Source organism: Ptychodera flava, chromosome 5 (genome assembly GCF_041260155.1).
Source record: "Ptychodera flava strain L36383 chromosome 5, AS_Pfla_20210202, whole genome shotgun sequence".
NCBI lineage: Eukaryota > Metazoa > Hemichordata > Enteropneusta > Ptychoderidae > Ptychodera > Ptychodera flava.
The window spans coordinates 40,788,781-40,816,329 of record NC_091932.1 but is presented as its reverse complement, the minus strand read 5'-3'; the positions used below and the strand labels follow the sequence as shown (position 1 = coordinate 40,816,329).

At 36.8% G+C, this 27,549-nt stretch overlaps 3 protein-coding genes across 3 annotated transcripts in view; 2 read left to right on the top strand and 1 right to left on the bottom strand.

Moving 5' to 3' along the window:
• The window catches only part of LOC139133949 (interleukin 17-like protein), a 68,138-nt gene that overhangs the window by 19,446 nt on the left and 21,143 nt on the right, over positions 1-27,549 (bottom strand). The gene's annotated exons all lie outside the window — the stretch shown is intronic.
• On the top strand, positions 1,906-5,850 carry LOC139133937 (uncharacterized). The gene is made up of 2 exons (XM_070700734.1): positions 1,906-2,012; positions 2,941-5,850. The coding sequence occupies exons 1-2, from the start codon at positions 1,992-1,994 to the stop codon at positions 3,529-3,531; spliced, it is 612 nt and encodes a 203-aa protein (XP_070556835.1). The 5' UTR covers positions 1,906-1,991; the 3' UTR covers positions 3,532-5,850.
• Positions 12,551-26,967, top strand: LOC139133936 (apolipophorins-like). The gene is made up of 13 exons (XM_070700733.1): positions 12,551-12,722; positions 15,505-15,532; positions 16,243-16,290; positions 16,631-16,666; positions 16,987-17,058; positions 17,862-17,945; positions 18,489-18,554; positions 19,699-19,779; positions 20,191-20,259; positions 22,069-22,125; positions 23,563-23,801; positions 24,670-24,947; positions 26,691-26,967. Exons 1-13 carry the CDS (start codon positions 12,660-12,662, stop codon positions 26,695-26,697), a joined length of 1,128 nt encoding a protein of 375 aa, XP_070556834.1. The 5' UTR covers positions 12,551-12,659; the 3' UTR covers positions 26,698-26,967.

Genomic DNA, 27,549 nt, shown 5'->3' with positions numbered 1-27,549 from the left:
CTCTGTGTTTGACTATTTCGAAGTTTGTAAACACTCGCGTTATGCCTGCGCACTTGCCTTGTACCTGAGCACTTGCGTTGCGTGTTAGGAGTATGGAATGTTAGATTGTAAATTTAGATGTAACAATCAGCCTCACATGTATACAAAAGACAGAAAAGAAGGGGCGGGTTGTCGGCAATGTCGTAAAATTTTGGACTGTTAGTTTTGCTAAACCAGGGCCAAATGTCTGAAGTTTGTCAAATCCGAATTAAGACGCATATTGCGATTAGGATGGGGCGCGAGTCACGAAAACACGGACTAATTTTGTAAGGTTTTTTTGATACCATACGTGACATGACTTTTTAATGAAAAACATAGCAATGAGTTGATAAAAAAGAGTATACAAACTACAAAATATTTGCGTAAGATGAAAATGCTTTACAGAATATATATTAATTCCTGACATCAAACACACAAGTGGATTCAATACGTGAAGTTATGGTTGTTAAGGAATTTCAGTATCTCACAATAATACACAGTGATGTGTCAATCGATTGTAATAACTAATTGTAATAATTTATATGCCAAAGGCGATTGTCACAGACTTAGTACCTCATGACGCACGGTCTGTTAAGTAAATTATTCAAATAGTCCCTCGCAAAAGACAACTGCCGACACGGACTCGGTTAATTGTTGGAAAGCGTGGATAGAATACAAACCATAGATTCTTGAAATACCGAGGAGGCTGCATGGAATTTTAATGCTCACTGCCCTTTCACCCACTGAGGGGCTGTGGGTTATTGGATGCAAAACGTGTTTGGATGACGAAGCATGGACTGAGAGTAGTTTGAAGGAGGTACGTCACTTTCTCTTTCATGGCAGGAACGGATGAAATCCCTAACTTGATCAGAATGATGTGATGGTTTGACGACAAAACATGGAAATTGCAGGAAAGAGGAAAGTTGTTTAAAGGTTGAAATTCTAGATGAAGAGAGAAATGAGAAGATGGAGGTTAATATTTGTAGACACGTGTTGTGTGGGGAAAATTAATTACAATGGAGGGAATGAACAGATAAACCCGTCGCAATACTTTACACTGGAAAAAGTTGGCCGTTTCATATCGAAACAAATCAAAATGAATTCACATAGTTGACTCGCGTTGTCATTATCTCGTGGTTGTCATGTGCATTTAAAAAACCCAATTTATTGTTTTAAGTCGATTGTATTGCGTCATACGACCGACACAGGGAGATACCTTTTACTTTCCTCACATTGTACGTCATCATGATATTTTCCACTTCTGATAGCCGGAACGATGAAGTCATCGCCGCTGCTGTCGCCCTCCTAGACCTCATCGTCACCAGCATCATCAATAGTATCCATGGAGACCAACCAGATGGTGCATCATCCGAAAGTTTCTATTCAAATTCCAAAATGAACAGATCGGGCACCACTTTTTGACAAAGATTGTGTCAGTGCGCGCGGCAGATAATGCTATTTACTTTAGCGTTGCTAGACTCGCTCAAAGCGACGTTACCAAATACAACTGTATGTCGGTTTAACAATTTCAGCGAAACTAAAAGTGTAGATCCAAGAAGGCTGGAATGAAAAATTTTATTTTTAAAGTATTGAAGGAATATCAATACATAAACAATGTTATTCCCTCCTATATGATGACGTCACTCGTCACCTGATTTGGAGGACCAGTCATGTGCTCATAACAATAACAGTGAAGATCGTTTCCTATAAGTACCGGGGAGTCCCGTATGACAACGTAGAACCAACATGGCCCCGTCTACTGCTTGAGCGTTTGCCAGATCAGAGTCGCGCTATATGACTCATTTCATTTATTAATAAACCCAGCGTTTTCCTACGCTATAATTAACATTAAGCTTTCAGTTCAATTCTATATAACAGAGAATATATCGCCAATATCGGCATTTTAGATTTACACATTTGCTGAGACAAGTGAACATTGTAGTTGTACGTTACAGGTTATACGAACCAATATCATGAAGATAATCACAGCAACGGTGAGTATGCACAGAACAATCACGATGTACCCTCTAAGCGTCCAAAATCCATAGGTCAAAAGTCATTCATTTTGCATTTTCTTCGTCGATTGTCCGTTTGACCAGCTTTTATAGGTTAGGTTGATAATTTGCCTCACTTTTTACATGCGATAGTAGATTTTTGTGCTCTGTGTCGACAGCATATTGCCAAGGCCTAGCGTCGTGCAAGGTTAGATACACGAGTAGGTCAATTTCAAGTCCTAGGGTGCATTACCATGTTCATTGAAGACAATGTTACACTGACTAAAATATTTCAAACCCTCTGACTATGTAACATGGCATAATGAGTGAAAATTACACTGTCAAGTGACAGCGTATCTCTGCCAGGTATTCAAACACCTGTTGATTGCAAGTTGAACGCGGATGTTCCTGAACTCAATGAGGGCGCCCTTGTTTAGTTACACTGGCAGTCACCGCATGTACAGTGAAAGAGGAACTAGGCCACAGACTTACTCCACTCTGAAAAAATATATCAATCGTTGTAATCCCAGGGGATTTATTTTCATCAACTATTTGAACCCTTAGAAAACAACATTGTTTTGGTAGGGGAGGTTGGGCCGTATGTTCTTCAGAGTCGCCCGGAATAGTCGACGTTCGTGACAAAATATTGCACGTCATGCTGGTACTTAACCCATTGAATTTCTTTATTGCTTAATGCGTTTCGCAATTCCAATTCAACGCTATCATTCGTGTTAAGTACCTACTTTGCGGTTTCCTTGTTCCTTGAAGCTTTTTTTAAATCACGTGACCTTGTAGCTTGTCATACGCATGCGTTCATCGAACTGAAATCACTTTGGTCCCGTACTTTGACGTGACAAATGACCTCCATTACCTCACGTAAGTTCATAAAAATAGACCACCCTTCATTTCCCGTTTTTTTATTCGGCAGGCAATTCTTGCTCTCATATCCGCATTGGGTCACGCTAACCCGGTGAAACGTGACGTCACCGATAACCAGCAACCGTGCCAAGATCCGTCTACCTGCATCAAAGCTGTCTCCGAGGCGTACAGGAACCAGCTTTACCCTTTCACCAACGTTTTTGCTATTCTATCATTTCAAAAGCTACTCCCCGTCGGGAGCCAGCCATCAGTTTTGCCTCTCCAGTGCACGACGCACATTAAGGATCCAAGCAACGCCCCATTCCAGGAAAGGAGCACGTGCCCGTACTATTACGTCTACCAAACCGAAGCGGACAGAATTCCAAGGACTATCACCCAGGTTAGGTGTTCTTGCAATAATTGTATCGGCGATAATGGCAGCTTTCATCCCCTGAATACCTGTCAAGAAATCACGCATCCTGTTCCCGTTTTGAAGAAGAACTCGGAGGAATTCTCCATCGATGGATTAGAAAACTATCGGTTGGAAATGATTGATGTACCCGTAGCATGTGCATGTCTTCGTCCACGAGAAAGATTCGTCAACGAACACATTCGCGAGATCCAAGGAAAGCAGTCAATACCCGATGGTTTGATTGGTTAGAGAGCAAAGTCATTACCTGGAAGGAAACCTGTTAGCATAAGTTGTGTTAGTATATTTTTTTCATCAGATAAGGATAGATTTTCTTCCTTGCATGTGGTGATCACTTCATACAATTCATAAAAAAGTTATGTTAGGTCCCTTTATCGCGATACCGAAGGGTTCAAACTGCTTAGCAACGGTCGCTAGCGAGAACGAGAAACAACAAAGAAAATATTGACCGACTTAAGCTTTCAGAAGAGAAATTTTACACATATTTGCAGAAAAGTCGAAAGACTTGGCAACCGCTCAAAATTCACAGGCCGGGAGCATGAATCCTAAGCTAACAATTATTGACATCTGACCTTCAACCTCAGGAGGAAATCTTTTCCACCATGTCTCTTCGCATCGGAGAAATTCGTAACGTTGCCATACAGGCGTTTTAAGAATAATCCTGTATACCACGTGGTATACTTGTGTCAGTCATTGTATGACGTCATAAAAGTTTGTGTAGTGCCGCGATAAGTGATTCGAATTAATCTCATCGATATTAGCTCGAATACTTGTAGGGTGTAATTGTTTCTGTTAACATTTAAACAAAAACGTTTTGCATATTATTATATGTCTGCCGTCGAAAACGATGGTATTTTGCCTTACGTTGAAAGCACCATATGGAAAACGTCATACTGACGGTTTATATTGGATTGGGGCGCATCGTTGTGCCACATACGTGTATTACTACGAAAATACCGCAAAAGAAAGCACTTTGATACGAGCTCCGCCATTCGCTCGTCCATTCTTTCCTGCAAACTTTGCCGTATTTTCGTCGTAACCTCATAATGTTTAGTTATCAGTGAAAACCTAGTGAGATTGAATATGAGTTATCTGTGTTTAATATTCTCTGTTTTACTTGCAAGTTAGACTTTGCATTAGAATTAGACATGCCACACCTTTAAGGACTCGTTGCGACAGAACTTGAAATCATGTCAAGGTTTTTCGCATTTACGTTACAAAAACACCTTAAAATGTAAAATACAGCGAATCCCAGTGACGCTAAATAATGTAGCAATGATATGAGTACGACTTTATTGATTTACATAAATGGGGTACAAGCTCTAACTTTTAGTAATACAATGTGTATATTGAAAACATAGCTGACTGTCAAATGATAACAAATCCAAAGTTTGTTTAACGTTAATGCCATCAGCACACATCCTGGAATTACATTTAGATCGTTTAAAACCCCATTAGCAGTATCTTTTTGCAGTTTGCTTACTAATACCAAATTGTACCACTCAATCTTCGGGGAAATGTTTTGAATTCCTGTTATTAGGTCATATTGTCCTTGAAAATATCACAATGTCAATCCTTTGTGATTGATGTTGTTGATTAAATCCATTTGCTCAACACGAGTATATATGCTGCGACTATATTTGAGTTCCATGTCATAAAAAATGTAAAAAAGATACAGTTTATGGGGCTTTAATGACCGAGTCATGAACGTTTGGCTGATTGCTGTTGTACAAATACTAAAGAACGTATCAGAGGTTCCGGTGCAACAGGGTTATCATCTCAGACTATTTTTCAAGACAGCATTTACTCAAAAGTGATGCCATTATTTTATGAGCATTTTAATCGGAACATTCTACTTGCAATGTTTAGTAGTTTGAACTTGACATCAATAGCCAATAGTCATACCTATTTCTATACACTGCCACATTACACCTAGCATGATGACTTATTTACATTGAACGAACGGCGACTGAACGCACCGTCGCCTCAGCAACATGGGTGCCTTACGCCAATGATCTTAATACAACAGTTTTGTGACTTTTCAAGTTTAGAGTACATAGTTTAACGGTATTTGACACTTTCGTTGATATTTAGCCAGCAACTTTTCACGTGACTTGACCTTCAGAGAAGCCGATGGAATTCGTCCTTAATTAAACTGACGCCAAACAAGCTCATGGAATCATGAAATCATTTAGAGGGACGGCTGACGTTCATGTGACAAGATGCTAAGGGGTGTACCTTAAGATCTGAGCAGTTAGACAGAGAACATAATAATTATTTTTCGTCTTCAAAAGTTTGACATATTTTTCACAGTACTAGGAAAAACGAGTTCCAAACGGTTCAGATGGTCAAGTCAGGTGATTAATATATTTTTTTCACAAAAACAGCGAGACTAGAACTTTGCAGAGAAGTTTTGATCCAGCTTGTATTTGCTTTTTAATCTCAATCGGAAAGGTCTAATGCCGATGTCTTGAATCACAGACGCAGGTATTTACTATAGTCACGAATATTGTTTATCTATTACAATAAAATCAAAGCCTTTAAAAATTGTTCATGGAGTTTGTTTTATATTTCTGAGTGTGCAATATGTTTCATAAATAAAATAGAAATGTTGGTCAAATGGTGTTTTAGATAAAATGTTACATGATTTAAATAGTGGTGTTGGTACAACTGTGTTTTAATAATATTCAACATAATTTAAACAGTAATAATGGTAAAATCATATGATAAATAAAGGTAAACATGTGTGAGACTCAACAGGTTCGAGTGTTTCTTTCCTCTCTTCTTTGCGACCACGCAGCGGTGACAGCTGTAACACGGCGTTTCCTACTATACAGCTCTAAAATATTTCCTAATCCGGCTTTAAGCGACGCTCTTGGCAACAAGACCAATAAGTCCCAAATCCCCCCTCCAACTGTCGACAACAGGCCCGTACTATTCACATCGTTATCTATCTCAAAACTAAGAGGACTCTTATTGATAGTCGATATAGACTCTCTACACCTCTACACGCTTCTCACACTTCTAAGTCTGTCAATTTAAGTTCAATATCTGATAATCTGTAAACAAACGCGATCAAAACGTTTCAATGTCATGTAGTTCTTCTGGTCCTCCATTCCGTAATCTTACTGATCAGAAACACTATTGTAGCGTAGGCATGCAAAATTGACGGATTTTTTACAAACATGCAACAGTAATGAGACAGTGCCATCACGTTCTGAACGGTTGTCACTTTCTGACATGACATAGACGTTTAATATCTAATATATTAAATCCTCTTTGTAAATCAAAGTAGGCCAGACTTTAATCCCGTTCCGTGTTACATGTAAGTAGACCGTAGCTACCAATTTAAAGAAGATTTCTGTCTGTCTGTCGTGCAACTCTAATTATTCTTTCTTGTGTATGTCTTTTATCCAAAGTCCAGCGATCTCCCCGATGAACTGTCATCATCTCACAGAATTCAGTCCGTCTATCTTTAAAAAAATCGAGAAAATGTGTCGGGGTTCGGTATTTTTTGCCCTTAAAAAGCTGAGTACTTGAAGTCGCCACTTCCTAGATGTCTTACTCTCGTTTTTTAATGAAATGTTTACGACAAAATAGCATTTTTACGGGAGATTTATTCACTAAAACAGTGTTGAAGTCCTTGACCTTAAACGTCTGTTAAGGTTATACATGCCTTGAGACTTAAAGTTTTGCTAAAACTTTCTTCAAAGAAGTTTTGAACCATTTACTTTCGAAATACAAATTACAAATCAGAGATCACCGTGCAAAATCTGGTACCAGAGAAACGAAATTCTTCTAATTGGCAGACATTTGGAATTCATAATTGCCGCCATCCTGGAATGACATATGTAGAACGCACCTCAGGGATAGATATTCAGACTCTCAAACTTTTACAATTATTTTCTGATCTACCACTTGTAGGGGCTCATTTTAAAGCCCTTAGTGTAAGAGAACTTTTCACCGTGTTAGTTTTTCAAAATTCGAAAATTTAATTTTTCTGCATAGATTTAACACAGGGATGGCGGCCATTTTGAATTTTAAATCTTGGGTAATTTGTTTTCTAGTACCAAAATTTGCACGGAGACCCCCGATTTTTCTCCTTGATTTCGAATGAGTATGGTTGAAAGTTTGAGCAAAAGTTTAAATCTTTCACTTTCGAGGCGCTAATCGTAATAGAGAGTTTTCATTCTCTTTAATTCTTCATTAAATACTTACATGTGTAGTTTTCTTGTAATTATCATATCCCTGGTAACGTCGAGGTGTTGTGATTATGACTCAAGCACTTCAATTATCGTGCTTGTCTCTACCAATAAAATGGACAACGAGCTGTTTCTCGATACCAATACATGTATTTAAAGTCACAAAATACCAAATGCATGACGAACAACGTTGTTCAGCCTTTATAAGAGCGAAAATGAACTGAATATAGCTTCGTGCTTTTCAAAAGTTTGACGAGGTAGACATCGCAAGGGAATATGGAAAAATTCATCCAAGGTCATCAGGGTCATCCAAGACACGCATAATATTTTTGTTGTTGCCATGTAATAACGCAATAAGGACTTCTAATTTCTTGTCAAAACAGTTTGTAAACTTTCTAGAGAGAAATGAAAGATGAAAGGGACATATATGTAAATTGTATAGAGTGAAATTATAGAAATAGGATCAGGTCTACAATCGGTAAAACCCGAGAAAGAAATTGTATGTCACCGTATGATGTCATCGACTTTAAGAGTATGACAGTTCACACGACTTCAGTTTAGTCCCTTGGAAGTTATTATCATGCATGTAAACTACATATAGGAGTATAGCAAATTTTGAAAAAATAACAAAATTTTGATTCACGATTGTTGATGTTTCATGTCAGATCCTGGAATGTTTTTCGTTCATCCAAGATTTGGAAAATATAAAAGCATGCAGTTACACATTGTTTTCACATTTAGTTGTCGCACTTATTTCTTCCTTGCCGCAAAATATGCTAATTTTATACACTGTAGGACGCTGATGCAGCTTAATAACGGCAGAAAAGACTCAGTGTCATTTGTATGTAGACTGTATATAGAATTGCCACTGAAAAATTCGGTCGAAAGCAGCTGCTCCATAGAGCGCCCTCACACGACCGAATCTTTCAATAAGTGGATTTGGCGGATAGAAAGAAGCAAGTCAGAAGCAATTGACGTCAGCAAACTAGAATGTGACAGACGATCACTGTTATACACAGAATGAAAAGGTTGCTATATACTAGTCAATAAAACTGTTTTCAAACGGAAAGCCTTTATTAAAGTTGTTCCAATTCTATCAATTAAATCTTCAATAAATTGAAACTATTTGGACAATTATCGTCAGTCGAAATGACTTCTGAACCTAGCCTATGAGCAGCTGTACTTACCAGCTGCACTTACCAAACATCTCAGCAAAGCAGTAGGGAAGACATATCGTACGCCCTAGGTCAGTTTAAATTATCAGGAACAACTCTATAGAGATTTGTTTTAACTTATTGTCGATATTAAATTTCATCGATTCAAGGCTTGCGACAGTTGGTGTCTGTCAGCTGCTGCCAAACCTATGCAGCCTTTGCGGCATATTGCCCATATCACTTTGTAGCATCATTGAAAACATTGTCGGCACAAAATGTCAATATTTATTTCAGATTAAAAAATAGCGCCAGAAAGTAGAAAGTCCTGATGGAACATTGAAAACATAATACAGAAGCATTAACACGACTCCATACTATAAACCCTGCTATAGCATAATGAAATAGCAGTTTTTCCGATTATTTTATGGACTCTGACCTGAAATTTTTATAAAGTTGGAGATATTGGAGGGGCTAACGTTTGTAAATTCATCAAAATAGTCTTTTTTTGACTGTATTTGCTGACTTTTACTGAAATGTCTCATTCTCTCTGCTTTCTAATCATCGTAAAAAATCACAATTGTACGTCAGCTGAATAAACCGTGTCTCATGGATGATAGTTCAGACAAACAAACTAATTCACTGGACATAACTCGTCTTGTTTCCTTATTTGGTATTAGGGTTTTTTAGCATATGACGTTTTGTACAGCTTTCACATGCTTGTCTGTCTTGGAAGTGACAAATATTCTAACTTACATATTATGAAAATAAGACATAAAAGAACAAGTTGGTGAACACAGTCACATTTCCCTGTACTGTGTGCGTCGCTGAAGAATCTCTCGCAAACCATCTTGAAATTAGATGTGAGTCGAATGGAATAGAAATAGTCAAGAAACCTTTCATTAAAAGTGGAAAAAGTTCTGAGTGTTATGTATTTGCGCTTTGTTTAGATATCAAAAAGTGCAAGTGAACTTGACAACGTATTTACAGTGTAATTTGTCGATTGCAAAAAGGGTTTGAACATATAGCAAAGATCATATATGATTATTTATTCCCAAGAAAAGTTTGACTTCTCATTGAAACTAATCAACGTGACTGTTTCCTGACTTGAACAACATTTGAAATGTTACGATTGCAGCAGACTGAAAAAATATATTTACCTATGTTAGAACAAAGTCCCTCCACACATAACGAAACTGTATCCTGAATCTACAAACTTTATCATCTGAAAAGACCTGCGTCACAAGATGACACGTCATCACGAGCCCCTAGGCACGGTTCATATCTACCCAATGACCGTGCCTTGGGGGAGTCACACACATCAAAAGTTATAAGACTTATTTCATTGGTATAAAGTGAAATTTCATTTAATTTCTTTCGAAAAGCTTTGTACTGTGCAAAGAAAATAGAGGAAAGAAAGTAGAGGAACACGGAAGTATACACAGCGGAGAGCCCCGTGAGCCAGAACAGGAGCATGTTTTCTGACCTTAAAGTCATGGAAGTTTTCCAACCATCGTCTATTGTAACATATTTTTTACATTTGTCATGTTATAAGCATGTATGTATGTATGTATGTATGTATGTATGTATGTATGTTATGTATGTATGTATGTATGTATGTATGTATGTATGTATGTATGTATGTATGTATGTATGTATGTATGTATGTATGTATGTATGTATGTATGTATGTGTGTGTGTATGTGTGTATGTATGTATGTATGTATGTATTTACTGTATGTATGTATGCATGTATGTATGTATGTATGTATGTATGTATGTATGTATGTATGTATGTATGTATGTATGTATGTATGTGTGCGCTGCCATATGCGTAATGTCTATCTTCTTAATGTGGATTATGACTGTTTCAAAGACGCCAAAATACAATAAAGTACGTTACTTGTATTTCCTGTTGGTCGATGCCGATACATCATAAAGAGCATTGGACACTGCCTGTTGAGTTCCGGTTGGAAATTTTTTGATGACTCAGCTACAATCGTCAACCACTTGTGTTTATGTTGAAATAATGAACTGACCTAGTATCCAAGACAACAAGTAAATATCAAGACCATGTCGATAATGTTTTAATTAAATGAACTTTTGACCTTGCATCTAAGATTTACTTGACTATCTTTGATGACGTTGTATGACCTAAATTAAGAGAAATACGGAACATTGTTGTCGGAAATTCTGTGAGGGATCGGCGAACGATTGATCCTTGCCATCTGTGACATAAATCTCTCAAACGATCTGTCTAGTGATTTGAAATATGAGAAGGATATGATAAAAAACCAATAAGAAACCCAATCCCCCTCGATTCGAGTGGTTTTATTGACAGATTACAAGATTGTATGGAGTAAGTGTTATTATTTCTTCTTAACTCTGTTTTCCTTTGTAATTTTCAAATCAATACGTCCCTTGGACTAAAATATCATTGTCTTCCGGTCTAAAGTGCTTCGTTTTGACAAAGGTTTCGATTTCAATGTTTGTATCACTGTATCAAAATATATCACTTATGACCAATTTTCCAAAAAAAAATTGTCTATGGAGACCCGTACATGTTACTTCCAGGCCTCAAAAAACACATTGTTTCCTGATAGTACTCGATCAAATAATTAGATAATTAGTAACACCACAAGTAAATGTTTAAAGTTTTGAATAAAAGATACTTGGACGGAAATGGATAATTAAAAAAAAATTAAAAAAAATGCTCGCGAGAAAAAAATGTCAATGAGTGGTATATTTTGGCTCGTCAATGCTGCGAGTAAGAAAACTGACGTTACAATACTAATTATCTGTTGTCTCGGGATTTTCTCCTGGATAAGATTGATTGCCATAGAAGACCCAAAGCAAAGTGTCAACCCTTTGTGTACTGTAATTTTTCCCATCAAAATTTAAGTGTAACGTTTTACCATTTTTTTAAAATTTTTCTGTAATCTTTTGAAGAAATTTGGACCAGATGATTGTCACATTTTATAGCTACAACTTTTTATTAAAATTTTGGCAAAAATCTGAAAAAATACTAGGTTACATTTTATAGACAATAAACATTGACTTTGGCGCTCAAAGGGTTAATCGGTGTGAACTTATTTGTGTGGAATAATCGCACACTAATGAACCGTTCACTACACAGTTTGACATTCTGCGATAGAAATTTAACGTTTAGACATCATACATTGAATGTGATCAATATTATGACACTGTGCCTTTTGGATCTTTCCAGATTTTTACTTACTGAAGGGAACACTTCCATTTAATGTACATGACACAAATCATGTTGTTTATTTTATCAAAATTCATTATAAGATTGGATGAGACGTTAAAACCTTCAACGGTTGTGATTTTCAACGATCGACATGAGATTAGAGTTCAAAATTAAAGTGGGCGAATGTCGATTTCTCAGTGTAAAATGGCAAAACAGAATCTAAAAAACTAGAGTTTGCTATTTTTATTCACATCGTTGTTGGAGTCTGCAAGCAAAATAGATGCCTGGATAGTTTTGTTTCGTGAGGCTTAAATTAAATTAAGTCCACACAGCTGTTTAACGTCAGTTGAAACAATGCCGTAAAATGACTAAGAAGATAAGTGTCCCCTTTCAAAAAACAGATACAGTGCATCTAAGGTTTCAGTCACAGAGTATGATCACTAGTCTCATCATTCAAACACATATACTAATATCGATTAAAGTATTATCTGCTTTGTGGTTTCACATGTCAATATGACCATTGTAACTGCTATTGAGCAATCAATGTTTGCAATGATCCTCCCAGATTACTGAAAAGCTGTCCATGGAAATACAAATCTTTTCCGACAGGGCTTATTGACATGGATACATCTTTCCAGGGTCACGTGACATCTTACACCTATCCCTTCACATCGTCCTAGGCTTTATATTCCAGCTCTGGGACTGGTCACCACACCAGATCTCAACATCGGGACTTGGACGCAATCTGCCTGGCTTTGCAACTCTACCTGCTAGTGAGATCCAGACGCCGCAAGAACGATGTCGCAGACGGGCTGGATGAAGCTGAGTGGATTCATTGTGCTCTTTTTCGTCGTCATCAATGTAAGTAGTGTTAAAAAAACAGTTATTATGCTTTATATGAGTACACCTAGTGTGAGAGACATCCTGCGAAATTGACAGAATAGCGAACAGATATCTTGCAAAGTATTTAAAAACGATCCCACAATTCCACACTGTCCGATTTTATAAATTTAGAGAGTTATTTGTGAAGAACTTTGTCGAATATGTTCTTGAAACAACGTTTTTAAAACACAGCTGATAGGTTGTCTCAGTAGAGAAAGTAAAACATTTGAAGTAAAGCAACGATCTGCAAAGAAAAATCATTTCCTTTTCCTCTGTAAAATTTAGCTTTCGTTCTAATAGTTCACTACCAGACAGAACTTTCAAAATCTATTTCATAACTTTAACGCCCCACTCTCTCACTTTCTTATCTAACGAAAGATGGTTGACTAAGCTTTAAGTTGGTACCTGATTGATATTTCTCTTTCTGACTGCATTAAGTATTGAACGAGTATTCACACAGTCGTCTACCTTACATCTTCATTGAAAAAGATTGGCCATAATGACTACAAAAGGAAAAGTCTGTTTTCGAAATAATTGACGATTGACATGACAGGGACGCATCTTCAAACTTCCCAGCTTTTTATCATATCAACTTTTCAGGCTTTATATCAAAAGTAGAGAATGAGTCATTTAATTAGGTGCAGCATGGTCACATTTTAAAGGAAATTTTGGTTTGAAGGGTATTTAAAGATTAAAAAGGTATTAATTTTATTCTCGACTTGTTCTTAAATGTTTGTTACAAACGTCGAGGACTTAATCTCAATACTAGAAATTTCATGTGTAATCGAGTCAAGGTTCCTAAAACGACGCAGCATAACCAGTGTATTACCTTTCTTACCTTTAATTGGTAGTTTTTAACACATTTTTTCTTCTTCAAAACATTTTAAACAAGTTATCACTGTGATCTGATTCTTCTGCATGCATTGTTGTTAAAATGAAATCGCTGAATTATATTGTTCTTAATAGTGTAAATCTTTGCGTTTCCCTGGTGAATTTTCTACCAGGAAACCAATTATCACTCTTCCCACAGGCGTTATGTGGACCGAGTTTTTTTAGTGTAGAGTAAGGCTACACTCCGACGTTCTGACACGTAGATTATGCCACAGTACTAGGGATTTCCCATAATTCATCATTATTTTGTATCCATTTCTCCGTGATGTCTTCAATGTCTCCCATGTGAAGACAAAATCCTGGACAAGTTGTAAAATTCTGAAAACGTACTTTTAAGGACACGATTCTTCTAAATTACCATTTTAAATGATTTAGAAAAGTATGCTTCATTGATAGAGCAGATAGCATTTTTGTAAAACTTTCCACTGATTGAGTCTTCAGCCATACAGAATAATGTGATGGAAAGCAAGGAGACTAGTTGCACCTGTTTTATGAAACAAAAGGACATTGATTTTTACCAAATAGAAAAGACAAAAGACATTTACATGCTGAGTTTTCTTAGAGAATGACCCTTCAGTTTGTCATAACTTGCTTCACAAAATTTTGTCGTACCTGCAGAATGTGACTGTTATGGTTATTTAACGGTTTCTTTGAAATTTATACTGAATTTACACGTACTTTTAACAGATATACTCAATCAAGAATATATCTTTCATGCAGAACTGAAAAAGTTACAAGAAAACTAACGTCGTTGGTACAAATCAAACAGAATTGTGAGTAATTTATTGTACTGTAATATATGTGGATAGTCTAAGTATCAGAACGTCGGAACGTAGCCCAACTTTACACTACAACCACCCAGTCCACATAACGCCTGTGACTCTTCATAGCATGCCTCTTGCATCGCAACACCTCAATTTCATGACTCGTGTGCGTTTCATTCTTTATCTCAACAAGGGGCAGATTTTCCAAATCATAAAGCCGTTTGGATTTAGTCACTTCTTGGTAGTCCACAAACCGAGGACTTGACTTACAATTTACAATCATCTTTCTGCCGTGTGTTGACATCAATGACGCTACAAATCTTTGTTAATCGACATCACATCAAATAATTACAACAACACTGAGACACGTGTATACACATTGTGATCTATTTCAAATTCCGAAAAGTATATAGTATACGATTGTTTGAGAAAAGTAGAATCTCTCCATGGACTGTTTTAGAAACGACCCCTTCATGCTTAACTTACGCCACGACGCTACAATTCCAACTTTCTGATTTTTTGCTTCAATTTTCCATCTTTACAATTTACACTCCATGGCACATTTGATACAAATTAATGCTTATTAGTATCGCTGCTATGAAATACAACTTTTCTTATACCCAGTTCAAAATAGTCTCAGAATGATCGCATATTTTGAAATGACGCAATGTTTACACAACGTCGTGTTACTCCAGAACATATGCAAACAATTAACTCGTTCAGGCAACTATTTCCTCCGATCAGTAATATGTTGAATTTTGTCCACGTTTTGCAAGAAATAGCCTTCCTATAGCATAGCTGATATAAAAGTCAACCATCACAGGTTTTCTCCCATGATTTCGAAGAACAGTATTGCCGTTTTGTTTATTGTCATAGAATTAGAAACATAGTTTTAGCTTAGAGTGCTGTATTTCTTATGTTCGCTACCCTAGAGCTAGAGCTAATCAAAAACGGTTTTGAGAGATAACATGTGCATTACACAGAAAGAAAAAACATATATATATATGATCTCTCTCTCTCTCTCTCTCTCTCTCTCTCTCTCTCTCTCTCTCTCTCTCTCTCTCTCTCTCTCTCTCTCTCTCTCTCTCTCTCTCTCTCTCTCTCAGGTCGCCGAGGCTTTTAGAATACCAGGAGGTAACCCTTTGTTAAAAACAATCATTCATATGTACTTAATCGTGCCAACTTCATCGAATACCTATGACCACATCATACACGTTGACCTCTCATTTGTGTACATTTTACATTTTAGGTGCCATTTGTTAAATTCTTTTTGGAGAAAAATATTGAATCAGAAGATTTGCTAGTCATTCCTACGTGCATAATGTAATCCACTGTTCCTTTGTCAACAACTACTGTAGTCAATCATAGAGAGCAAAGAGTTAAATAAAACATTGGAGATTGTATGCACCTTGAAACTGAAAGGCTTAAACTTTTACTCAAACTTTCCCGGAGAAAATTTTCAACCGCTCTCATTCATATCGAGGGAAGAATCGAGTTTTTTGGTACTACACTGATTACAGAAACAAATTGCTGAACATTAACTGACATCATCAAAATTGTTGACATCATCAAATTTGTCTGTTGACGTCATTTTCTACAAGTCAGAAAGTATTCAGTCAAATATTTATCCCGTAAAGGCGATCACTTTTCATAATTTAGTGAACGATGTAGAGCAACTCTTCATCTTCTGAAACAACTATGACAGAACACTGACAAGAATGCAAGTTAATATTTGTCACTGTTTGTGCGCATGATACAAATTTCTTTCCTATTTTGTTTTCACTCATGAGTGACATTCCTGAAGCAGTGCCTTTCGTTAAATCTTATCTGTTTTCTGATTACAGGTGGCTTTAAACCAAAGCTAATCTCTGCCAAAGGAAGGCTGCCAAAGCGTAAGAATTAGTCGCTTAGAGTCTCCATTTCAAAAGACCCTGAATAATTGCAAAATAATTATCAGTAATAATGATCCACAATGTGCACAGTAAAAATACAACGACGCTACACGAGACAAAGAGTATATAATCGACTTGAAATTACGTCACATTTCGACTACACATCAGCATTTTTTGTTACAGTGTAATATTTATATGATGGACGACCGTTCATCTTCTTTAGAGCGAATAATAAAAACATAATCCATACTTAAAAAAAATCATCTAACTTCGAGTCTGTCAAGAACGATATGACAATGTGATGACGTCATTCTGTTTTCTTCTACTTGTTTTATTGTAGTTCCGAGTTTGGGGAGGCCTCCCTTTGCAAAACCAGGTAAGATCAAGTAGATCTCAGCTCTGCTTCCAACAACGATCAATCAATATTTATCTTCGATTTGTTGTTGTAGACAAGCGTTTCAAATAATCTGTTGAATGATTTCTCAATGCTTTGTTAGCATTTATTTGATTTCAAGAAGTCAAGTCACCGTTATTATTACATGCATTTTGATGTGTGAGTGATTAATCTTGTGCTGCTATTTCAAATATGACCAATCTTGACTTGAGATATGAGAAAAAATGATTAAAAATTGCCTTTTCCTTCATTGTTCTGTAACTTGTTATTCATGTTTTCGATTTGTTTTTCTATTTCATAAGCTTTGCCTAAATTTCCCGTTCTTCCGGGGAAGGGAATTGGACGCCCCCATCCTATCAAACCCGCTGTCAAACGTAAGCGGCAATGCAATTCAGCATTGTTTATTACTACAATTATTAGTAGTAATAGCAATAGTATTTCAGTATATAATGAGTATTTAGTACTAACTAGTTCCTTTCTAACTTATACGTTAAAGGTATACAGTCACCTGTAATCTAAATATGCCCAATCATATATGGTCAAAGGGGCGTTCCTTGGTATTCAAAATGCCCATGTGAGGGCTCTTTTTTGAAAAAGCGGCCACACGCTTAAAATCTGTGATTGGTTAGATTTTCTCTTTTCATGGTAACTGTGGCTAAACTGGAAAATGTGACAGTATATCTTTAAGTATTTATAAATATTGGCATTGCTCTCGTCATCGTTATTATTGTTATTTTTAATTTATTTTCTATTTGTTTGTTTGTCATTATAATCTTACGATAAAAGCACTATAATTTACATCAAATCCCTATATTCTTCCCACTAGCTCTAGAACGTATAATTATAGTGAAAAATCATGAAATGAGCAAAGAAATTGTGTGATCTAACTAATTTACAGCAAATTGTCTTGCAAAAACAAAAGTAAATGTTAGTACGAATACACTTTCATGACGACAAACAGTTTTGTAACGCCATGATGTACCCACAATGCACTATTCGGTTATGGCATATGTTTATGTCGCCAACTCTATATCGCAATAACTTCTTCACTTGACCTTTTTGAGTTTTCGAATCTTTCGTATCATGAGATGAAATAAAATGATGGAATTTCGATGAAACATCACTAGTACTTTGTGTTTGTCGTTGCTAATCATGTTCTCTATTTTCCCATCGTTAGTTCCTCCGATGATAAAGCCTGTCCAAGCTGTGAAAGAAGAGACGGTAAAAAAGGAGGATACTGTAGAGAAAGATATGGACGAGAGTAAGAGTCTGATTACAATTTTATTTTTCACTCTGGCAAAGACGAAATTTCAAAGTGAAAGACTGAATTTTTTGCTCAAACTTTCCTCAAACAAACTTTCAACCTTCTCTTACCTAATCAGGAATAAAAATCAGGGATCAGCGTGTAAAGTCTAGTTCCAGAGAAACAAATTACCTAACATTTACCGACGTTTGAAATTCAAAATGCTTTCCGAAAATCTAAGAGAATACAATTTTTCTCACCTAAGAGTTTGAAAATGAGCCCGACAAGTGGTAGGTCAAGAAAGAATTGTAAAATTTTGAGAATCCGAATGTCAGTCCTTGAGGCGCGTTCTACCTTAATGGTAAACACTATACCAAACATAATTTGCTGGACTTCTATCCGATCCATAATGTATGTATTTCCTCTCATTTTACTGGTCACAATGATTTTATGCATGAAGTTTAATTTAGCACATATGATTACGTTTTAGATTAATTGGTAGATTCAATTTTATATTTACAAATAGATTATTGTGTTTGTGTTGTTATCGTGTCTTCGCAGTTGAAAGTGTTATCAAAGATATTGAAAGAGTGGACAAACCATATATTGAAGAAAAGTTGGATAGAAGTAAGTCGTACAAGTTAAATTCATTTTCAAACATGTACAAGGTCGAAATTGTTCATAGCTTTCTTTGAACAATAATTGCACTTGATTGGATTAATGTGGTGGAATGGGGAACTTGTCACTGCAAGAGCGACACTTTTCGGAACGCTTCACTGCATGTTCTCTTTCGTATAGATTGATTCTGCAACAAATACTTGGCGATATATAGCATGTACTTTTAATGATTTTGTTAATCCCCGGCATTTGTTGAGTTGTCTCCTTAGAATGCAGTACAGGGCTCAGCTCTTGCTTGGTTAAACATACAGTATTCGTATACGTAAACGTGCAATAAATATCAATAAAAAATCGCAATGGCTACGAATTAAGGCCATTATATGACACAATCTCGATATTTTAAGTCTTTCTTGGCTGCTATTTTTTGCAAGTTTCATTTGATTGTCTTCTGTATTATTTAAATTGCAAGTCTTTCTGGGAAACACTTTTTTCTTGTGCCACATTTTCACGGAAATATGTTACCACTAGAAATAGACTCTAACGCTTGTTAATTCCATCTACAACCATTGAAATGCATACAAGACAGGTGAAATTTGTGTTGATGTGTTACTATTAAAGGACCAGTGACTCCAAATTTCGGTGATGTTTTCACTATTATTGTTTTTATTGTCAACCAATCTTGTTCTACTTCCTGAAGCATGTTGAGATATACGGTATTTAGCTTGTCAACCAATGTACATATGCAAACTGCATTGTTATGATTGACAATTCTGGTGCGGACTAGAATTCAAATGTAGAGAGAGTAACAATGCATTTGACACGTGTACACGCTATATTTGCAAGTTGAATAGTGGATGTTTTAACATGGTGTCAAGTTTAAGAGTAGAACAAGAATTCGAAATTGATACGCAAAATAAATATGATGATACAATCATCAAAAGTTAGAGTTACTGGCCCTTTAAGATAAGTCTGTCGACATTTAATGACTCATCTATCGCAAGAATAATGGTAAATGACTCTTACGATCTTTTTCATCAAACTTTTCCACCATAGACTCTTTCTCTCTGTCTCTCTCTCTCTCTCTCTCTCTCTCTCTCTCTCTCTCTCTCTGAATCATTATTTAACAAAAAATCATTGTTTTAATTCTCAATAGTTGAACACGTGATCGACGCTATAAGTAGGAACGATGAAGAGACATATGGGAAACCAGATCTAGTCAAGCAATTGCAGAAAAGTAAGATTGTTACTGTTAAAGCTCACAAAGCTCCCACTGTGTTTGACAGTCACTTGTAAGAGATATGCGTCGCAAGGGTTGCCAGCCGTGTACTCAACGACAACCGACTGAGCTGTGTTTTCAGTTCTGTATCATGCTCCTCCAATGTGTAGTTTCAGAAACAAAGCGTACAGCATTTAGGAAGAGAGTGATGGAGAGAAAAATGTCGAACTGTCATGACCTGATTCACGCGGGGACTACGTCGCCGAGATAAAATGTCGCTAAGATAAAATGCATTCACCTCAGGGTTTTCGAGATAGCTCGATGTTTGATAATTGTTATTGACAGAAAGTTTTAATGTCAACGAATAGAATCTCACTAATAATCATATTTTGTGTTCTGTTTGATGCCTTGTGTCGTTATTTCTGACAGTCAAGCACGATGTTGATGTTCTACCACAAATCAAGTTCATGCCAGAGATTGTGGACAGACTGGAAAGGGGTGAGTTTTCATGACATCACATGGCAAACTAACTTGAATTGCATCTGTACACACGGATAACTATCAATTTTTGCAATACATCTCTCTCGAGTCGGACGGAAACTCAGACCGAAAGATCCGTTGCTGGAGGAAGCTCCCTTCGCTCCCCTCGTAGAGAGCGCCCTCGAGCGACGAATCTTCCAGTCTAACGGAAACCAAGCCCCGACTTGCCCGAGTATCCGATGATTTGTCTATTTTGGTGGAGAGGGTGTGTAAGGGGTGGGGGGCGCTGTCTTAGCCTTAAGATTGACATGGACTGTTATATTTAGAGTTTCTCCAAGTCTGTGGGCATATAAATATCAAAACAGAATAAATTGAAGGAAGAAACTGTCGCGCTAAGAGGTAGGCTGTTGCGTATATCGTGGGGTGAACGCCTTGGCCAGCTTGTAACTACTGCTGAGAAAAGCCAGGAGACTGGGGCTATAGTCTACAGTATGTTGTGGAAGTGAAGACGACTGACCATTTGCATTACCCCTATACGGTCATTAAATTTAAGCTTTCCAGTGAGACTGAAAGTGTTTAACGCGTGTTTCACCTTTTGAAAGACAGACCGTTAGAATGTTTTTGTTATTTTGTGTCGTCAATGGTGCAACTAAACGTAGTGTGATCATAGTCATTTTCCTTTCATTAGTTTTTCTTTTCGATAGACTTTCATTTCTGATAATGTTCGACTGACATCATCAGGAGAACAATGTATGTCTTATAGCGTTCTTTTATCGTTGGCTGTGATGTCGTGCCCCACATCATACACCTTATAATTTTACTGCTCAATATCGATCGCGTCACCTTTTCACTCCAAATAAGGTGACAACAGATACTATTTACTGAAAGACAAAAATTACTGACAGACAAAATGCATGGCTATTGAACTTGCCCCTATATCCTGGCATTTTTCAATCTCAGACAGAATGACAGAATACCTTTGTGGTAATTGTCTGAGATTGAATCGATTGTACATTGTGAATCCGTTGTCCATCAATAGACTGCGCCCTTGCTCAGAGCTGCTAATAAGCGTCGTCATGAAGTGTTAATTTTCTTCCTCGTGCCTTAGTTTTGGTTCACTGGAAAGAAAAAGCGCGCGAACACTGCTCTGAACCCAGCAAATATTGTGGATATTAGAAAGAAAATAGACACAATGAAACATGATTCGACTGAGGAATGCTGGGCCTACCCAGAGTTGTAATACAATTTATACAATTTGATATTGTCGTCGAGGCATGTTTCTACCCCCAATGGTTTATACTCAGACTTTACTGGTGGATCTCAGCGTTTTCTTTTGTTCAAAAGTACAGTTTACCTCAGAAAATGACCGTTTTCCACAATATGGAGGATGCAGCCCGGTGTTCTACAGGCGTTCCCATAGAAAGAAGCCAAAATGAAGCAATGATCATGCGGGCATTGGCAAATGATCAGGCGGCGCTAGCATGGTTATACCATGGAGGTAGGAAGATCTCTTCCGAGTCCTACCTCCATGGTTGTAGATTAAGCGAAGATATCACTAACTATCACAAGAGTATATAGATTGAGGATGAAGTAGTTATAAGAGATAGACAATATTCATATTGCAAGAACTCCTGAGAAATGGCATGTCACTGATGATGTCTCTCTATCATTTGTTTTGTCAAATAAATCATAATTTTGCATTTTGACCGAGGAATTGTACCTGGTCATAGTTTTTTTCCCTGGGGTTGAATCAGAAGAAATCTCGTTTGTTACTTTGACTGGAGAACCAAACATATAATCACTAACTGTCTTCCTCTATTTTAACAGTTAAGGATGAACTGGGAGAGTATGGAAAAATGCGAGGAAGAGTTCATCCAGACAAAAGTAAGACTTTATACTAAAAATTCAAAATTAATCTTATGAAATATTCGTTATGCAATATGGACTGTAAGCAATATATCTAAAGGCTTTAATGTGTTAAACATTGAACCCGTGTTTTATTTTTTCACTTTTTTTTCGATCGAAATAAGAGCTATAGAAAGTCAATGACTGCGGCTGAAGGATATCACATGACTCTGTTACAGTAAAAATAAGCTGTTTCATCGTTACTAGAAAGTTACAATCTGTAAATGTAAAGTGCATATGAATCATTGTCAGTTTTCAAACATTCAGAAATAAGACAAAGAAAGAAACAAAAAAAGCAGACAAGAACACAAGGTCATAAACCAACCGTCAAGATGACAAGTTTGATGTCACGATGTTTAAAAAACTGACGAAATGGAATCTTTAACTTCAAAGGAGTTTGACTTTGTTGCAGCAAGTTAAATACACCTGGTGGCAATATTTCGGAAATAAAACATTTTATTTGAGACATTTTATTTGCTTCTGCATGCATCTGCATAATTCTTTAAAAGTAGAAAAAGAACAAAATGCTGTATTCACCGTCCTGTGTTTTGTGGTATTAAAATGGAGATTTCTTAGCATCCATTTTGAATATGGATATTTGCAATCTTTTAAATGTGTTTGAGAACGACTGAAAGTTTCCAAAGGCAAATGATGGAAAAGCGTAAATGTACAATGGGCATTGATTTTATCGGTTTTATAGTTATTGCGAAATATATTGCATTAGTTTCCTTACAGCGTCTTGGGAGAGAGATCGGCAAAACATATTTTCCAACATAGCCTAAGGTAGCATGCGCCTCGAAAGTGAGAGACTTCAAGTTTTGCTCAAACTCTCCTCATTAAAATTTGAAACCATTCTCCTTCAAAACCAAGAATAAAAAACAAAGGTTACCTTACAAATTTTGGGACTAGATAAACAAATTACTTACCGGCCATTTTGATTCAAAATGGCCGCCATGCCTGTAAGACAAATTTTTTTTAGATTTTCAAAAGAACGAAGACGGCGAAACTTTATTTACTCCACAAATTCAAAATGAACCAAAAAGTTTTATAAACATTATTTTGTGAGTCCGAATATCTGTCTCTGTGGTGAATCCTGCCGTACATACAGAATAGATGAAAAATGATTGATGCCATATTTTTGTATCTACCAGAACAACATGCGGACAAGCTAAAATGCCTCTGTCTCGAATCAATGCGCCATTTCGTAAGTTTTGGAGACTGTAATGATGAATAGATTATGGACAAAAAATACATCAGTGATTTGATACTATCATGAATGGTTAACGTTGAGTTCATTGTTGATATTGAGAAGTTATTTTATGGCTTAGGAAAACACCATACGAGAACAATATTTCTGTAAGACTTGTTACAATCCTCGTCATTTTTCCTGTGACCATTTTACAATTTTTTTTTCAGAGAAACCTGGCGTACGAGGAGACCCACACATCACAACTTTCGATGGACGTTTCTACAACTACCAAGGTCTCTGCTGGCACACTTTGGTCAAAGACTGCATCAGTGCCTTTCCTAAGTTCGATCTAAAAGCTCGCTTTGATGAACGGTTCGTCGATCCCGAAGTCAAGACTAGGACTGTCGAAGTCATGGTAACCGCTGGCAAGGAGACGTTGACACTGAAGGAAGACAACAGCATCTTTGTAAGTTTACAGTAGCGTACATTTACGAAGCCGTATCTGTTCTTTAATGTTAAAATATTCTAACAGTATTCATGAAATATTTCAATCGATGTATTCCCCATCCAAATATGATTAATCGACTGTTTTTATAAAATAACGAATGTATTCTTGAAAACTATCTCTGTATGATATAATTAGTCTAACCAAATTCCGCTGTGGAAACCATAAGCCTCCTATTTCCAATCGTCACTAAAACGATACCTCTTGTAATTTGGCCTACACTTGCGAAATACGTTGCGAAATGTTTTGTGGTACGCTCAGCTCTGAAAGATGAGAAACCAATACGTGAAGAGTTATTACTATAAAAATATCCAAACACTATAAAGTTAGAGAAGCTATTAAAGAGTGGGAATTTCCCCGAAATTTCAAATCTCTCCAAATCCGCCAAACGTATGATGTCCAAGTTTGATCAGTCTCTGTTTTGGCAAATTTTGGTATTAGAGAAACAAATAACCCATGATTTACCGATATTTAAAATTCAAAATGGCCGCTATCCCTATGTTAACTCTATGGAGACAAATAAAATTTTCGAATTTCGGAAAACTAAGCCTGTTAAAATTTCTTACACCTAAAGCTTTGAAATGAATCCCACAAGTGGTATGTCTTAAAAGAATTGTAAAAGTTTGAGAGTCCAAATATTTGTCCCCAGGACGCGTACCACCTTAAACTGTGTATTTTTTCAAGTGATGTATTTCCCATCTTTGCAAGAGGGGTGGTAGAGCTAAAAAATTATTATGATTATCATTATTTTTACTATCACCGCTACTATAGTGAAAAGAGTTGTACATTCTCGCGAAATCAACTTCTTTGTTGGTGATTAATTGTTTAGATAAACGAGCAACTAATGAACAGCTCAGAAAACCTGAAGAATATGCATGTTGGTGTAGATGGAGACGTCATTACAGTGACCCTCGACACTGGTTTGGTTGCCAAATGGTCTGGGCCACATCACACCTTCACGGTCAGCTTGGTCGGTTTTGAAGGACAAGTATGCGGTCTCCTTGGCAACGCCGATGGTATCCCTGAAAACGACTTCAAGAAACCCGATGGAACTATCACTGACAGTGCCGATGAGTTTGGTGAGAGTTGGAGAGTAGCCTCGATGACGTAAGTGTGTTAGTTTCTGATGGTAATGAGTGTTCATTCTTATCAATATGATCAATGATGTAGAAACTTTGATGAGAATGGGAAAGTATCTTCAATGACGTAAAATACGATCGCAGTCTCTTGTGGTTCGGTACACTGCGGACAGACCTTGTGACACATTTTTATGTGTTACAGGGGCTGTCGGCCCTTCCTAGCGTAACCACAAACGGCAGTGGTTCCAACAATATACCAGATATGAACTGAAAATGCTCACGTGTTTCATTATATATTGCAGTTTTGTGTAAATTTAAACTTTTGCCACATGTTTACAACTTCATGAAAGTGTTATGTCGAACACTATGAACAATATTCACCACAGATAAATTATAAAGGTCAGTATTTATACAAATATGTAATTAGCTGAAACAAAAATAATTTCTTTGACTGCTGTCATTGCATCACCACTTTATATAGCAAGTGTAATTGCCTCTGATCGGGTCTTTCAAGCTAAATATGTCAAACTATGAAGGCTCATTAGATCTGCAAATTATCAATTATCTGACATGGAAATGCGAAATGACTTTCAATATTGTATAAACCTGGTATTATCGATGTACATAGCATGTTTTGCCAACTGTGATCAAGTAAATCCAACTATTTATCCCTAAATAGGAAAGTTCATTAAATATGCAAATTAGGAATTGGCTTAAATAAAAATGCTTGATGACTTTGAATATGTTGTATCGAAGTATCTTCAATGTACATAGCAAGTTTCACCAACTTTGGTCAAGTCAATCAAGATATCCTTAATTGGGAAAGTTCATTAAATATGCAAATTAGCAATTATTTTTCATGTCACCCCTTGATACCTTTCATGGCTGATATATCTTGGTGTGATCAATATTTGTAGTAAATCTCATCAAATTGTGTGCAGTCGTTCTCAATGTATATCCGTTTTTTTCTAAAATTATTAATTATGCAAATGAGCAAAAAGTAAGCAAACCACACCCACCAAAAACTAATCAGTTCTTGCCATTTGCAAACTAAATCTATGTACCAGATTTGACTCTGATCTGAATAGCCGTTTTTGAGATATCGGGCCCACAGACAGATAGACACTCAGACACACAGAAAGACAGACAGACAGACAGACATACAGCTCGAGAGACAGACATCGCTTCGACATTTGCCCACGTGTGTGAACACGTGACCTAAAATTGAATGCGTTACGATAAAGAATTTGTTTAACCCTTTGAGCGCCAAACTCAATTTTTGTCACCTTTATTAAATGTGCCCCAGGCATTTTTTTCAGATTTTTGCCAAAATTTTGGTGAAATACTGTTGCCAATGAAATGTGATGTCCATTAGATCCAAAATTATCAAACAAAAATACAGAAAAATTCATAAAAATTGGTAAAATGTTGCGCTGAAAATTTGGTGGGAAATATTAGTGCACTCAAAGGGTTAATGACAAATGGAACGCTGTGTTGGTGACTGAACTTGGTTTGTGAACGGTCGGTCAGTGACTGAATAGAAAGAGACGGAAATTTTACCATTTACGCTTGTAACTAAATTGATTTGACGGACCAAGGAGGAAATACGCAGACTATAAGATAGATCGTATCGTTTCATCGGGAAGTGTCGCATAAAGATTCCTTTCTTTTGGAGTCTTATCATACATTTATCTCGATAAGCTCAGAGATCGACCTTCCTGGATGATTCAACGATCTCTAAGTAATCGCACTTTTCTCTTCATATTTGCAGATGCTAAACGCCGAACCATCAACGTTGGCCCACAATACAACGTGACCACTTGACAGGCTATCGTACATGAACAGACTTTCTTCCGGAAAATCCTGTGCAATATCGCGGAATAGTCTAGACTGAGGCTTCAGTTAGGCCCGAGTAACAATGGAGATGCAGCTTATGAAATTCTTATAGCGAGGGAGTCAAGTATTCACGACTCTCTACGCATGTAAATCTACAAAGTGGCAGCAGTAGATGGACTGTAAATAAAAACATGCAAAACTTCTCAATCATATCATCGTTGTCGTCTGTTCATTATTAACACAGGCAGCGAACGGGGTGTTCCATGTCTGGCCACAAGTGACTAAAAGAACGTTTGACAGAACTATTTCTAATTATTGTTTACAATTAGTATTCATACAAGTGTTCATCAAGGAGCGAAACGACTCGATATGTATTCGGTGACTGTTGACACATTGAAATACATATACAGCCGTATATGCATTTGCACCTACTTTTGCGGAATCAAATACGCGAAACAGGAGGCAAATTCATAATTTAATTGGTGGAGATTGTTTCGTAGGTTGTTATAGAACTTATCTCGAGAAGATTCTTGCCTAGAAGATCCGTCGCTTGAGGCAATGTGAAGGGTTAAATACTCCGATTTCCTGACTGGAAGTGGAAGTCTTAGAGTTTTGAAAGTGTGATTTATAAGGCTGAGTTGACTTCACAAAAATGGTGAAAGGGCTTGAGGAATCGCAATTGAAGTCTTATTTTTTTCAGACCCCCCCCCCTCAATACCCTCAAAAACTTTTCAACTCTCCCCCGTCTATATGATCAGCATTTTTCAAGTCCCCCTCCCCCATGTTATCATATA

Excerpts from the sequence above, each read along its gene's own strand:
- LOC139133937 (XM_070700734.1), top strand. The coding sequence starts at position 1,992 with ATGAAGATAATCACAGCAACG. Across the intron at positions 2,013-2,940 it reads TGAAGATAATCACAGCAACG|GCAATTCTTGCTCTCATATC; the intron begins GTGAGTATGCAC and ends TTTATTCGGCAG.
- LOC139133936 (XM_070700733.1), top strand. The coding sequence starts at position 12,660 with ATGTCGCAGACGGGCTGGATGAAGCTGAGTGGATTCATTGTGCTCTTT. Across the intron at positions 16,291-16,630 it reads CAAAGGAAGGCTGCCAAAGC|TTCCGAGTTTGGGGAGGCCT; the intron begins GTAAGAATTAGT and ends GTTTTATTGTAG. Across the intron at positions 19,780-20,190 it reads AGTCAAGCAATTGCAGAAAA|TCAAGCACGATGTTGATGTT; the intron begins GTAAGATTGTTA and ends TATTTCTGACAG.